Genomic DNA, 13395 nt, shown 5'->3' with positions numbered 1-13395 from the left:
TGGTTCAGCCGTAAAGGCTAGGCTCACAACCAAAAGTATAAGAAGGGTAAGAAGACAAAACCAATTTCATTTATTGATTGGAATTAGACTTACAGGATGAGGTCATTTCCAATCACATTAATAAAAATTAGGAGCTCCGGGTCTCCACATGGTGGGGGAGATGGCTCTGTAAGCAGTTTGCCCAATGGCCTGGGTTTTGTTTTCCAAATGACTTCTTTTGTGCTCCACAAGATAGTTAAGTAATAAACTGTGTGGAAACTGTAAGGAAATAGTTGATGGAGTTTCTCAATATTCCATAAATCTCCATTTCTTAATTCTCAAAAAAAAAAAAAAAAAAAAAAAAAGCTGGATAAGCCTAGAATTTGAGCACACACTGTGATAAAGTTACTCCTTGACTTGGAATGAATGCAGTGGCCTGACAGCAAGGCTTGTGACTTGTATTTAAACTTGTCACTTAATAACACATGTATTTTGTTTTAGCTTTACTCCAGCATTGTTGACAAAAAAATTATACAAACCTACAAACTTATGCTGTGGGCACTTCGCACTTCCCTTCATGAAAGAGTGTAAGGGTGTACTGTGAAATAATTAGATGGCTACAACAGACACAGCCAGTACCAACTGAACTGACTTTTTTTTTTTTTTTTTTTTGTCTTTTTGTCGTGAGAACCATCCAGTTGTCTCAACGATCTTGAGGTCAAATAATTTCTGATAATCTCTAGTCATCTCCATGTAAAGCAGGCTTTCCGAACATGCTTCCTTTTATTTATTAATTATTATTATTATTTTGGTTTTTCAAGGCAGGGTTTCTCTGTGTAGCCCTGGCTGCCCTAGAACTCACTCTGTAGACCAGGCCGACTTCGAACTCTTCTTGCCTCTGCTTCCCAAGTGCTGGGATTAAAGAAATACACCACCACTGCCTGACCATTCTTCCTTTTAAATAGCTCAAACTTTATTCCCTTGACCAGTCTCTCAACCTCCACTCTAGTTTGCATTGCTGTGAGTGCCAGAAATTCTGCAGTGTTTATCTCTCCAGCCAATTTATTTCATTTGTCATAAGGGTCATACATTTTGTAATAATTATTTCTCTTAAAAAAAAAAAACTAAACTAAAGCTGAGACAATAAATCCCCCCCAAAATATAAAATAAAAATAAAACCTAAGCCATATCCCCTCCCTACCCCAGTCTCATTTTCATTGGAGTCTTCTGCCCATTATATGTTGTTGTTGTAAACAACAACATATATATGTATATATGATATTTACATATATACACACATGACATTATATATTGTTTCTAACAAATGCAGAAATGGGTGCAGGAGTACATATGTATCTTCAACATACTGGTTTTGTTTCCTTTGAAATGCAAGGGCATAGACACCCTGCAGTGTGAATGCCACATCTTTAGACAGTTCCTTTAGTTTCTAAAGAGTTAGTTCCTACCAATAGCAAGGGTCCCCTCTTCACCTCTCTCCAGTAGTTCCTGTAGTTTTTGTTGTTATTTGCTTGTGGGCTCAGTTTGTATTTCCATGTAGTTGTATATTATGAGCATTTTTTTCATAATTTAATGTCCATTTGAGAAATGGCTATTGGGGTCTTTTCCACATTTTAATAGTCAAGTTCTTTTCTTGATGTTTTCGAATATTTTCCTCATACATTTTAGAAATTAACTTTTCATCTGATGTGTAGGTTACAAATATCTTCTCCTGTCCTGTCTTATAGGTTATCTCTTCTCATGGTTGATTTTTCTCTTGGATGCAAAGAATGTTCTAATTAGAATTCTCTAACTAAACTTCTGCTTCTTGTGCTTTGAGAGTCAATTTTAAAAATGCATTGTCTAGAACAGTATCCAAATGTTTTCTTAAAGTGGTTTTATTCTTCAAGGCCCTACCTTTAAAAGTCTTTAGTTCCTTTTGAGTTGATGGTGGGAGAAAATGGTCTAGTTTTGTCATTGACTGAAGGGGTTGTCCTTTGCCCACTGTGTATTTTCAGTGATTGTCAAAGATCAGTTGAACATATTATGTGGCATTTCTGGGCTCCTGCTCTGTTCTGCAGTCTGTATGTCGCTTCTATGCCAGAGTCATGCTTTTTTGATTACTGTTGCTTTATGGTAGATATTAAAGTCAGGTAGCATGATTCCTCTAGTGCACTCCTTCACTTGAGATGCCTTTGTCTAGCCAATTCAACATGCTGTAATGGACTTTTTGTAAATTTTAGCATTTCTCCTGTTTTTGGAGGAAAATGTCATTCTGAGAATTGTATGGGCATTGCATTTGGATGTGTACATCATTTTGAGTAACATGGGTATTTCAACAATATTCAAACTTTTGACAGGGGGTATATTTCCCCTTATTAATGTCCTTTCCAATGCTTTCTTCAGCATTTTATAGTATAAACCTTTCCTAGCCTACTTAAATTTATTCCTATTTTCATTTTTGGTGAAGCTATTAGTATGGGAAGCTCCTTGATTACTTTTCCATCTACTTCATTGATAGCATATGGAAACAATAATGATTATGTATGTGCTGAATCCAGTTCTTACTCCAGAAGTTTTAGCTGCTATCCTTAGGAATTCTTCCATGATAAGATAATGTCTTCTTCATACAAAGATAATCTCACTTCTGGATGCCCCTTTGTCTAATCCTGCAGACAAATAGAAGTGGCGAGTGTGGGCATCCTTGTCCTGTTCCCAATCTTAGTGGGAAAACTACCAAGTTTGTAGTGTTTGCTGTGGTGTTAACTTCATTTATCATCTCTGCCCCTCATTAATATCTTAATATGTTTAGTTATGTTTTTATTACAGAATGTCGAAATTTGTCAAATAATGATTTTTTTTTCTCTTTGGTTCTATTAATGGTGTACAACATTTTCTCTCTCTCTCTCTCTCTCTCAGAGAAAAATCATACTTGACAGATGAATGAGCCTTAAAATCACGTGATACTGAGCTTAGCTTACTCGTCATTCATCAAAGGTTTTTGCAACTAAGTCCATCATAGTACATTGACCTCTACTAAATTTGTCTAGATTGGGTACTAAGGTAACACAGCCACTTAAAATTAATTTGGAAGTATTCTCTCTTCAGTTGTCTGCAAGTGCCCAGGAAGGTCTCTGTTGGATCTCACTGAGCTCTTTGATAGAAGTCAACAATGAAGCTTCTCCTTGGTGGGATTTTTTTTTTCTTTTTAAGTTTCTTCTTTAATGTCTTCACTTGCTAGTAGCCTATCATGACTTTATCTTTCTTCTAGACTTATTCTTGGTAGATTTTATATTCTCAGGAACTGATGCCCTCCCTCAAGGTTATCCAATATGTAGATATAAATTGTACACAGCTATCTCTTTGTATTTCTTGGCATCCATTACAATGTCTCCCTTAATTTTGGATTTCATTCCATTGAGTGTTTTCTTTCATAGTCTAAGTTTTGTCAATTTTCTTTAACTTTTCAAATCTAACTCATATTTTTAAAATTAATATTCTGTGTGTGTCTCTATATGTGTGTACACTAGTCTTTGCATGCATGTAGGGGTAAGATGACAACTTTTGGGAATCCATTCTCTTTCCTACCTTTCCATGGGTTCTAACACTGGAAATCAGGTCATCAGTCTTTCTGTCAAGCACCTTTCCCTGCTGAGTGATCTCATCAGCCTTCAAAACCGACCCCCCCACTATTTTAATCTTTTATCTGTAAAGATGAAATTCCATCCAATGTGCACTGATAATTTTGAAAGATATAAATTAGTTAAAGTTAATGGTTAGTGTCCTGTAGCTGGCTTTCACCCTCTCCCCGCTTCGTGTCCTCTAGCACAATGATACCTACAGTTCCAGAGGAGAACCTGTGTCTTTTATAATTAATTTGAAAAATGTTTGTGCTTTTTATGCTGTTTTCAGCTTATAATGCCCGGGGGCTGTTAAATGTACTTACACATCTTGTACTTATTATTAACCGTGCCAAAAGTTCACTTTGGAAATTCTGTGCTGGCATTTTGTTTGTTTGTTTGCTTGTTTGTTTATACCCATTACACTTACTAAAGAAGTCTCAACTAGAGCTGTGATTTCCCATTTTTCCTTGGGAATTTAGAACTGTGGGGAAGTGCTCTCACTGCCTGTGGTGCTTTGATCTAGCAATGCCTAGAAGTGATGGCTGGACGCCTGGGTACTGTCTGGGCAGCAGACAGTACAGGGTCTATTTCTATCTGTGATTGGCTTTGCCTTGCTGGACGGTTGCCTAGCTATGGTCCCTTCCCAGAACTGTGACCGTGCTGGCTCCCATGCTATCTGTGATGGTGCCCAGCATGAAGTCTTCTGGAAAAAGAAGAGCCTGTCACAGACCCTTGGAAAGTGTTCGTAGATGCTAGGATATGAAATAATCACAGACAGGAGAGATGCCTGCCAGGCAGAGCAGAACTTGGAGCTGACAAAATGACCAGAAGATGGAACGGATGGTGGAGACCTGACATGGCTGCTTCCCCGTGGGTCCTGGGAGTGGGGCCTGATGCTGTGTTGTCATGGCAGGGGGAGGTTCCGTGAATGCATACAGCACAACTACTATTTCCAGGAAATGGAAATGAATAATGGCTGATGTATCAGTTAGTTTTTCTCATCCTGTTGTTCAAATACCTGAAAAAAGAAGTTTCAGGAAGGTCAGGTTCCTCAGTTTAAGGGTACAGCCATTGTGGTATGGAATGCATGGTGGTCATGTTGCATCTGTAATCAGGGTCAATATTAACTCTCACACCAACTCTCACACCTAGTCTTGTATGATTAGGCTCCATGTAACATCTAAGATGTCGTCTGTAATTTAAGGGATTTGTTGTTATAAGTGCAAATTTGGGTGGGCACCCTATGTCTGGCATTCCTGCCTCAAGGCTGTGAAGGCCACAGGGCCTTGGCTTTCTTCTTACCCTTCACACTACTTTTTGTCACAGTAACAAGGATCCTCAAATATAGGTGCCTTCAATTTTTTTTCCACTTAACACAGACTTAGCTATGATTCAGGCAAGACAAAGAATCACCCTATGCCCATCATAAAAGCACAATATTTAATTTATGAAAGCTTGTATTATCTTTGTGTAGGATTTTTCCTGCCTTGTTTAGTTAGATTATAATAGATTAGGGGTCATTAATTATCAAGATTCAATGAAGCTGCCCATCTTCCAGGTGGAGTTCCTTCTATTTTCTAGACGTTGTGGAAGCTCCTGGGAAGCAGCAGACATATACCTTTCTTTGGAAGGGGCCAGGGGCTCTTTAGGGTTCACTTTGAGGATCTGGTTTAGTTTGGTGCCGCTGTTGCTGCCAACACTAATGAATGGAATATCTTTAGGTATGGCTCATGAGCGCATGTGTCCTTTGTGATCTTTAGGAATTGTTACAGCTTAGGACTCCTCGGCAGTCCCTCTGGCTTTCATAGGGAACTAAGGAAGGTTGTTTGATTCCTTAATCCTTTTAACCCTTGCTGGGCCAGGCACTAAGTATCAGTGTGGGGCATCTCATGTCTTCTAGTGGGAGAGAAGGAGTGTGGAGAGGGAGGAGAAGGGGTACTGAACTGGGCAATGGGATGGGACTTTAGAGAGGTGTTGTTAATCTCTGAAGTTCTCTTTAGACCAAAATAGATCATCCCACTATCACCTACTTCAGGGGAATTAGCATTTTCACAGTGGTGAGGCAGCCAGATATGATGGGTGTGGTAGAACTGAACTGAACTTATGGGAGATCGCCCAATGAGAAACCCCTGTAATCTTAGAATAGATGCAAATAGAGGTACCTTAGAGCACACGAATAGCCACTCTCCCCAGAAGACCAGTCTTGAATGCTCTGTGAAGACTTCAGGAGGTGCAAACCAGCATCTACTCTCCGGGGCATCTGATTGGCTCTACTCTGTCCCAACAGGTAGGACTTGGTTTGAGTGTTTCTCGGGAGAAGTAAATGTCTAAAACATTTTTCAGGAGTCCAGGGTGACAGAGGAAAGACTCCTGGGAGTTCATCCTTGTTACGTTTATTATCATATAAATGACTGGAGAGGGAAGGTGAAGCTTTACCATCCTGTGGAAGCTGTAAAATTTTGCCCCAAGCAACAAGATGTGCTGGCATCAGGGTGGTTCTGGGTGTTTCTTGGTGACATGACACTATCATGAGGCTGCATGCTGAGGTCACCTGTCCCCATATGTGCTCTCATACATTATTGGTTTAGAGTAATAAACACCTGCCCATGTTTATACAAATTAATGGGATTTGAGGACTTGGTTTTTACAAAAACTCCTCAGAAGATTTGGTACCTAGTTGCCTGCTGACTTTGAAACATAGGAGCTTAGGGAACTTATCAAATTCAATCAGAAAGAGATCCTGGTGTGTGTGTGTGTGTGTGTGTGTGTGTGTGTGTGTGGTGTGTGGTGTGTGGTATATGTGGGTGTATGTCTATGTGTGTGATGGGTATGTTTTCCAGAATGTAGCTTACCTTAGTAATTTTACTGAAAAGTCCCCCTCTACTTGAGTGATAATAGAGTAAATATAATTATGTCTTTCCTCCAAGGCAGTCAGAATATATGCAGCTCTAAGAAAAAACCATAAAAGATCCAGAAGGGGGTTGAAAATGATTCTCACCAGTGCTTTAATTTTTATAAAAGCAGAATTTCTGCAAGCAGGAATGAGTAGATCAGATTTAACCTTATCTCTGAGTAAAGCACATGCATACAGGATGGGTTTCTAATCTCTGGGACTGAACAGCTGACAAGTCAACATGAAGAAGGAAGGCTTTATTTTGGTCTCAGCTGGAGGAAGCAGGCTGTCATGGTTGGGGAAGACATGTCAGCAGAAGCAGGTCAAAGCTGTGATAGTAAGAGTATGAGGTAGTTTGCTTTTATCTGGGTGGATCAGGAAGTAGAGATCTAACAGGAAGTGAAGGCAGGCTACAGAAACCTCAAGGGCAGCCCCCTAGTATCCCATTTCCTCCAGCAAGACTCCACCTCCAAAAATTGCCCCAAGTACTCAAACTCATGAGTCCATGGGGGACATGTACCATAATAAATCCCCTTGAAATGAATCCCCCATGAGTCATACTGTCTGTATCCCTTGCAGAGCTATAAAAGGAAGAGTGTGTGTGGGGAAAATGAATTTGGGATTGGATCTCATGAGAAATGGAAGAACCTTTGTTTGTAATTCTCAGAAAATAGGTTCTGTAGCTACAAGTGAGTGGCCATGTATTGCAGTCAAGAGTGCATGTGTATGGCATTAGGCTAATAGGGGCTGAAATCCAGGCTTGCCTCACTCATTTACAGTGGATCTGGCAGGTAAAACTTACCCTTTGGAAACTAATGGACACCATCCCTAAATGCAGAACATCATAAACATGTCACAGGGCTGAAAAGAAGAGTGGGATCATAGAAGGAAGATTCTGTAAGTGTAAGCAGAATCATTGTGACCACTCAGATGTCCACATCCGCTCACAAACTGCTAAAGGCCATTTGAGATACTTAGTCAATTTAACTGCAACCAAAGAGTCTCAGTGAGGGATTGATCTAGATTTGGTTGGGGTGTGTGTGTGTGTGTGTGTGTGTGTGTGTGTGTGTGTGTGTGTGGATGGTGTGGTATGTGCATGTACTTGTGTGTGATGTATGTTCATGCATCTATGTATATGTGTATGGGGTCTGTGTGTATGTGCTCACAAGCATGCAAGTGCACACATGTGTGGTCGTGTGTGTCTCTGTATGTATATGTGTGTGTGTGTATGTGTGTGTGTGTGTGTGTAGGATTCTCTTGATCCTATTGATTGGTGTGAATAGGCCCAGTCTGAAAGTGAGTGATACCATCCCTGAGTTTAGGGCACTAGAACATGTAAGAGTAGAGAAATCTAGTTGAACAGTAAGTGATCTCGCCTTGTTCTTCCTCTGCTTTTGACTATTGATATGACTATCTGCCTCTGGTTCCTGCCTTAACTTCCCTGAAATGATAGACTATAACCTGGAATTGAAAGCCAAATAAATCCCTTTCCTTGTAAGGTTTTTGTTGTTGTTGTTTCATCAGGATATTATGTGGCAGCAACAGAAGTGAAACTAGAACACTTTCCAGGCAGAGGGTGGGCATGAGCCCACCGGCCTTGAGCCTTCCTGGATACAGGCCTGCTTGCTTTGTACCCATTAAGGACTGCTGGGTTCCTGATTCCACCTCCTGCTCTCATACAGCAGGCTGAAAAGAGTTCAAAACACACAGCCATGGAAGCATCGTGGCTCCAGTTTCCCTTCTGGAAATAGAAGCAAAGCTCATGGTATCAGATGCCCTGGAGAAGCAGACCTGGGAGAAGAGGAACATCTGATTCCCCAGAATAGACCACATACAGTTGATGGGAGATTACTTAAACGTCTTACTAGGGGGATCCCTGGAGAATACAGAGAATACAGTACATCTGTCTCCACTGGCTCCACCCTGGCCTCCACTAGTTCCTAAAAGAATGCTAATCCAAAATTGGGTCTGAGACTTTGTGTTAAGGCTTCTCTCTCTCTCTCTCTCTCTCTCTCTGAGGGAAGTCTTCAAATATGCACACATTTGCTCACTCAAGATCCAGACAGACTTAGTGGTACTCTGTTAATTCTGGGAAACTCCAGGAGCCCCTTCTGGGGGTGGAGTCTTAGGAAGACTGGGAGATTTCCCTGTCTTTAGAGCCCAGGAACCTAGTATAGGGATTTTCCTTTGAGCAGATAGCCTGGCATTTGTTGCTCCCCTTTATTGCTAAAAGAAATGTTCAGTGGGGTGGCTGTTCAAGTGCCATTAAAAAAAAAAAAATCCTGTCAAAAAGCAAAGTAAGGGAACAAAGGACTTGAAGGACTTGTTAGGCTTATAATTCCAGGTTTCAGTCTATTATTGTGAGGAATTTAAATTCAAATGCAGTGCAGTTTGGGATCCTTGCCTGCTTGTGTATGTGGCACTTAGCTAGCTTCTATTTTTTTAAATGTGTGTGTGTGTGTGTGTGTGTGTGTGTGTATGTATGTATGTATTTGTCTACATGTGTATACTACATGCATGCTTGGTGCCCGTGAAGGCTAGAGGAAAGTATCAGATCCCTTGCAACTTGAACAACAAACTGTTGTGAGCTACCACTGAGCTTTGGGAGCCAAATCTGAGTCCTCTGCAAAAATAGCCAGTGTTCTTAACGTGTTCAAGACCCGGCCATGAAATGGTACCAGCCACCTTCAGTGTGGGCCTTCCTCCTTCAATTAACAATCAAGACAGCCCCTCAGAGACATGTCCATGTGCCAGCCTGACCTAGATACTTCCTCAGGAAGACTTCCTTCCCCAGTGATTCTAGGTTGTGTCAAGTTGACAACTAAAGCATACTGATGTTTTGTTTCTGCCCTGTTTAACTCTTGCTGAGACCAGCTGTCGTCTGGTCAATGGGAAATCCACAGTATTTGTCATAGGCCCTGATTTGGAGGACGGAACAATCAGGAAACTATTCTGGATCTACCTCAGGGTTGCTCCATACATTGTGCTATTCTGTATCTTCTGAAATCAATCATCTTTCTGTTTCTTCCAGATAACTTGTTCAAACCCAAAGAAAGATGCATTTCAGAGAAGGAGATGCATATGAGATCTAAAAGGTATTTGGCTCTTGTGGGAGGTACAGAAAGAGCTGGGGAGGGAGGCTTGAAGGGCCCAGATGCTGCCCCTTGGGCCACGGATTCCAGGCCCACATTTAAGGGCTGAGGTCTTCTTGGCTGCCAATCTGAAAACCTGGCTGAGGTGAGCAAAGTTGCCAGACTGTGCATTGGAATGTTTGTGCTGCTCTTGGACCAACCTTCGGAAAGTGGTGGGTCTTGGATTCAGGGGCGGCCTGTAATTGGTCCCTGAGTGATCAGCGGATTCTGAACTGAAACTCTTTCGATGCATTTGCCTCGTGGCTCTGGGCAGCAGCCATGTGCGGCTGCACCTTTGAAAGTAATTTTACGAGGAGGAGAGAACCCGTTTCTCTGGAGGGCCTTCACTGAGGCGGTCCTGAGGAAAAGCTTCCAAACTGGAAGCCAGCAGAGCATGGGAGCCAGGGGGGGCCCAGAGGGGCCCCAAACCAGCTTTTCTGGCATGTCTGTCTCTGATAGTCCTGGCGGGGGCCACCAAGGTTCTCCCTGCTCTGCCTGGCTAGTCACTATCCGAGTCCCGCTAACTCTTACCACCTCGGGGCACACAAAGGCTACCATTCTTTCTGGGACATGGCCTCTTAACCAGGACACACAAGCTCAGCATGGTTGGCCATGTTCACGCATGTAAAATGCCACTAAGCTGTAATAGAGTGCCTAGCCCTGGGAGAGATTATAGTAATTAAATCAAATTGATAGTGCACTCAGAGACACACCACTGAAATAGGAAGAATAATTTTGCCCCCACTCCAGACCCTAAATCTCTGCTTTTATCGTGATTTATGTTGTTTCCATGATAATTAAGTAACTTTGGTTACCTACAGGGAACCTCTTTGAAAGTATTAAAATAAGAATTAGGGGCATACCATTAATGATATGGCTCCCAACACTCTAACCGGGGCTTATAAAAGGTCCCTCCATTTGAAGACTTGCTGTTTCATAAATGAAAAGTTGTATATACCTTGCAACAAAAGCATTCTCTTCAATTTAGTGAAGAAAAAAATAAATAAAAATTAAAAACAAAACAAACAAACAAACAAACAAAAAAAAAACCCTTTCCTTATTGGTCCCCAAGCCTAAAACTGCTATTATATAAGGCCTTGCCGATCAAGCAGTTTAAATAATGCACTTTGAGGCAGCATTGGTAGGCAGAGGCTGCCTGACATACATCTGAAGAAGAAACTGATGTTCAAGGAGGACTAGTGAGCTACGTGGCCTTTATCTGTTCTCCTCAGGAAAACCAAGCAATTGGACCTATTTGCTCTGTGGCACATGCCTGGCTGGGCTCTGACCTGGCTCCCATGGGCACCTGGAATGGCTTTTTTCATGTTCCTTGACATGGATTGTGTTGGTTATATTTTCATTTAAATCAAGCAGTAGAGTAAAGCTGATGTCCCCTCAAGACCAATTAGCCAGCTGCCCCTCCCTTAGTCCTAGACCTACCTGCTAAGATGCCCACCATCTGTCCCTTTCTCTTCCCTTCAAAGCCTCCTGTTTGTACATTTAAGCAGACACTGGTCTTTACCGTCATTAGCTTACCATTTCCTGGTGTGACCTGTGAGCTTTCCCAAGATGCAGATTTCTGTCCTCCTTGCTTTTGACTGCATATACTATTATATATCGGGATCTCACCAGAGGAAATAGTGAAGGGCCAGAGGTGGGACATGCAAGCTTTTGTTTCCACTTCCCAGTTGAGTTGGACAAACAGCTCAAGGAGAGGCAGTCTCTGATCTGTCCTCTCAAGTGTTTCAGGGCAAGCTCCCCTGTGAACTTCTCTCCTGGTCCTTGGGGAGTAAGCAACCTTCCAGATAAGGGTCCCTTAGCCCCTGCTGGCAGCCCAGAAGTTCATTATTTATGTGGGGACAAGGGCCAAATATTTGAATCCGTACTGTGTTTAGAATCAGCTTAATCAGACATGCCATAGGCTAAGGGTAAATAAACATGTTCTTAATGTTTATTTCCAGTACACGATTCTTGCTACTGCCATCCAATCTGTTGTTTCTCATCAAATCACAGGAAGTCAAAACTTGGATGGCCAAAAGGGGGATATATAGGGAATGTTGCCCCTCAGAATGGCAAATCAGTAGGTTGAAACCCCTCCCCCCTTCTTACAGGTAAATCTTTATCACTGAAAATATAAGATGAGAAGTGACTCCCACATAAATACCTGGTCTCCCCAGCTTGCCTGCCACACTGCCCAGGACACATCATTGAGACACTGTCCCCAGAGAGTCTATGGCCTGGGACCTCAGAGAAGATCTATTTTGTTTTTCAGGGCCTCTATGGGTTCAATAAGGTTTATAAATATACTTGTATCTTGTTTTTTATTTTTTAATACATTGAAATTGACAAGTAAAAGAGCCCCAAGAGAAGGCACTAGAATCAGACACTCGCTCATTCATTCACACAGTCAGGGATCCCATAATAATACTGACTGAAAGCTACAATATGTACCTAGAAGAAGACCTGGTGTGGACCCTTGCTGCTTCAGTCTCTGAGTTCATATGGGCTTTGCTCAGTTGATTTAGAGGGCCTTGTTCTAGTGTCCTCCATCCCTTCCGGCTCTCACACTCTTTCTGTCTCCTCTTCCATGGGTTCCCTGTGCTCTGATGCAGAGGACTTCTTCAGAGGGTACCTTACCATCAGGAAGACCCTACCTGTGAGCTCCTTCTGGCTGATGAGTCAGGCTGTCCCCATCCCCCCCACCCCAGCACCTGCCATCTGGTTCCTCATCAGGTCCTCTGTCTGTTTCAGAATCTATAATAACTTGCCGGAAGTTAAAAAAAAAAAAGAAGAGCAAAAGAAAAGAGTGATCTTACAGAGTAACAGACTCCGAGCAGAAGTCTTCAAAAAGGTAGCTGCCTGGCATGCGCAGGCGTGACGTGGGTGGTGGGCAGAGGAGAAGGGGATCTTGACATCTTTGTGGTCCTCACTCCTCCAGCAATTACTGGACCAGCTCCTTCAGAGGAATGCAGTCTGATTCCAGGTGGCTCTGCTAGCCACAGCCTGGACCTGGGAAGACTTCTGACACTGGATGAACCATTAAACTAAACACTATCTTCGCACGTGAAAGATACTTTACTTTTGATTTTTTTTTTTTCACTTTCTGAATGACCCAAACAAACAAAAGAAACAGTCCTGCAGTTAATAGGTCAGCAGACCATTGCCAGGACTTCTATCCCTCTGAACCTACTAGACATAGCCCCTTTTATTATTTGGTTTTGTTTTGGTTTTGCTTTTGAATTTTACCCAATGCTTCTGAAGTTTGCAGTATACCATTTCCACCCAAGAAGGAAAGCTTTATATTTTCAAGTATGCTTTGATGTGTTTTTTTGGGAGAAATATTTTTTAAAATTTTTGAGAAGCAAAAATCTATCATATTTTAATTCCCAGTCCCAATGGCTGCCAGTTCTGAAATCCAGAGTATGGGTCAAAGTCTTTTAGCACACTCATCTGAAGTACCAGAGGCTGACTTTAAAATGGACAGGTGAAGAGGCAGAGTGCAAGCAAGCCAGAGCGCCCTCTGCCTCTCTTCCCCCCCACCCCACGGTTCCGCCTTTGCCAGCCAAAGCACTTGTATTAGTGGGAGCCTGAGATGACTGGGTGAGAACATCAGTGTTTTTATAGCACATGCTCTCTCTCTCTCTCTCTCTCTCTCTCTCTCTCTCTCTCTCTCTCTCTCTCTCTCTCACACGCACGCACGCACGCACCAGAAGTTATCTTGATCAAATGGCCTCTAGATCTCCACTCTTCTTTTTCCCAAGTATTCTCCATA

General features: G+C 42.1%; 1 protein-coding gene across 1 annotated transcript in view; it reads left to right on the top strand.

Annotated features, from left to right (window-relative positions):
• LOC127227220 ((E2-independent) E3 ubiquitin-conjugating enzyme FATS) overlaps positions 1 to 12792 on the top strand; it is a 67945-nt gene extending 55153 nt beyond the window's left edge. Inside the window, exons 6-8 of the mRNA XM_051191559.1 lie at positions 9524 to 9587; positions 12375 to 12474; positions 12562 to 12792. Of these exons, the coding sequence (XP_051047516.1) occupies positions 9524 to 9587; positions 12375 to 12474; positions 12562 to 12600 (203 nt within the window). The 3' untranslated portion in view covers positions 12601 to 12792. The remainder of the gene's footprint in view (positions 1 to 9523; positions 9588 to 12374; positions 12475 to 12561) is intronic.
• Positions 12793 to 13395: the final 603 nt, after the last annotated feature.

This window comes from Phodopus roborovskii, unplaced genomic scaffold (assembly GCF_943737965.1).
Source record: "Phodopus roborovskii unplaced genomic scaffold, PHOROB, whole genome shotgun sequence".
NCBI lineage: Eukaryota > Metazoa > Chordata > Mammalia > Rodentia > Cricetidae > Phodopus > Phodopus roborovskii.
This window is presented reverse-complemented; position numbering and strand designations above follow the sequence as displayed.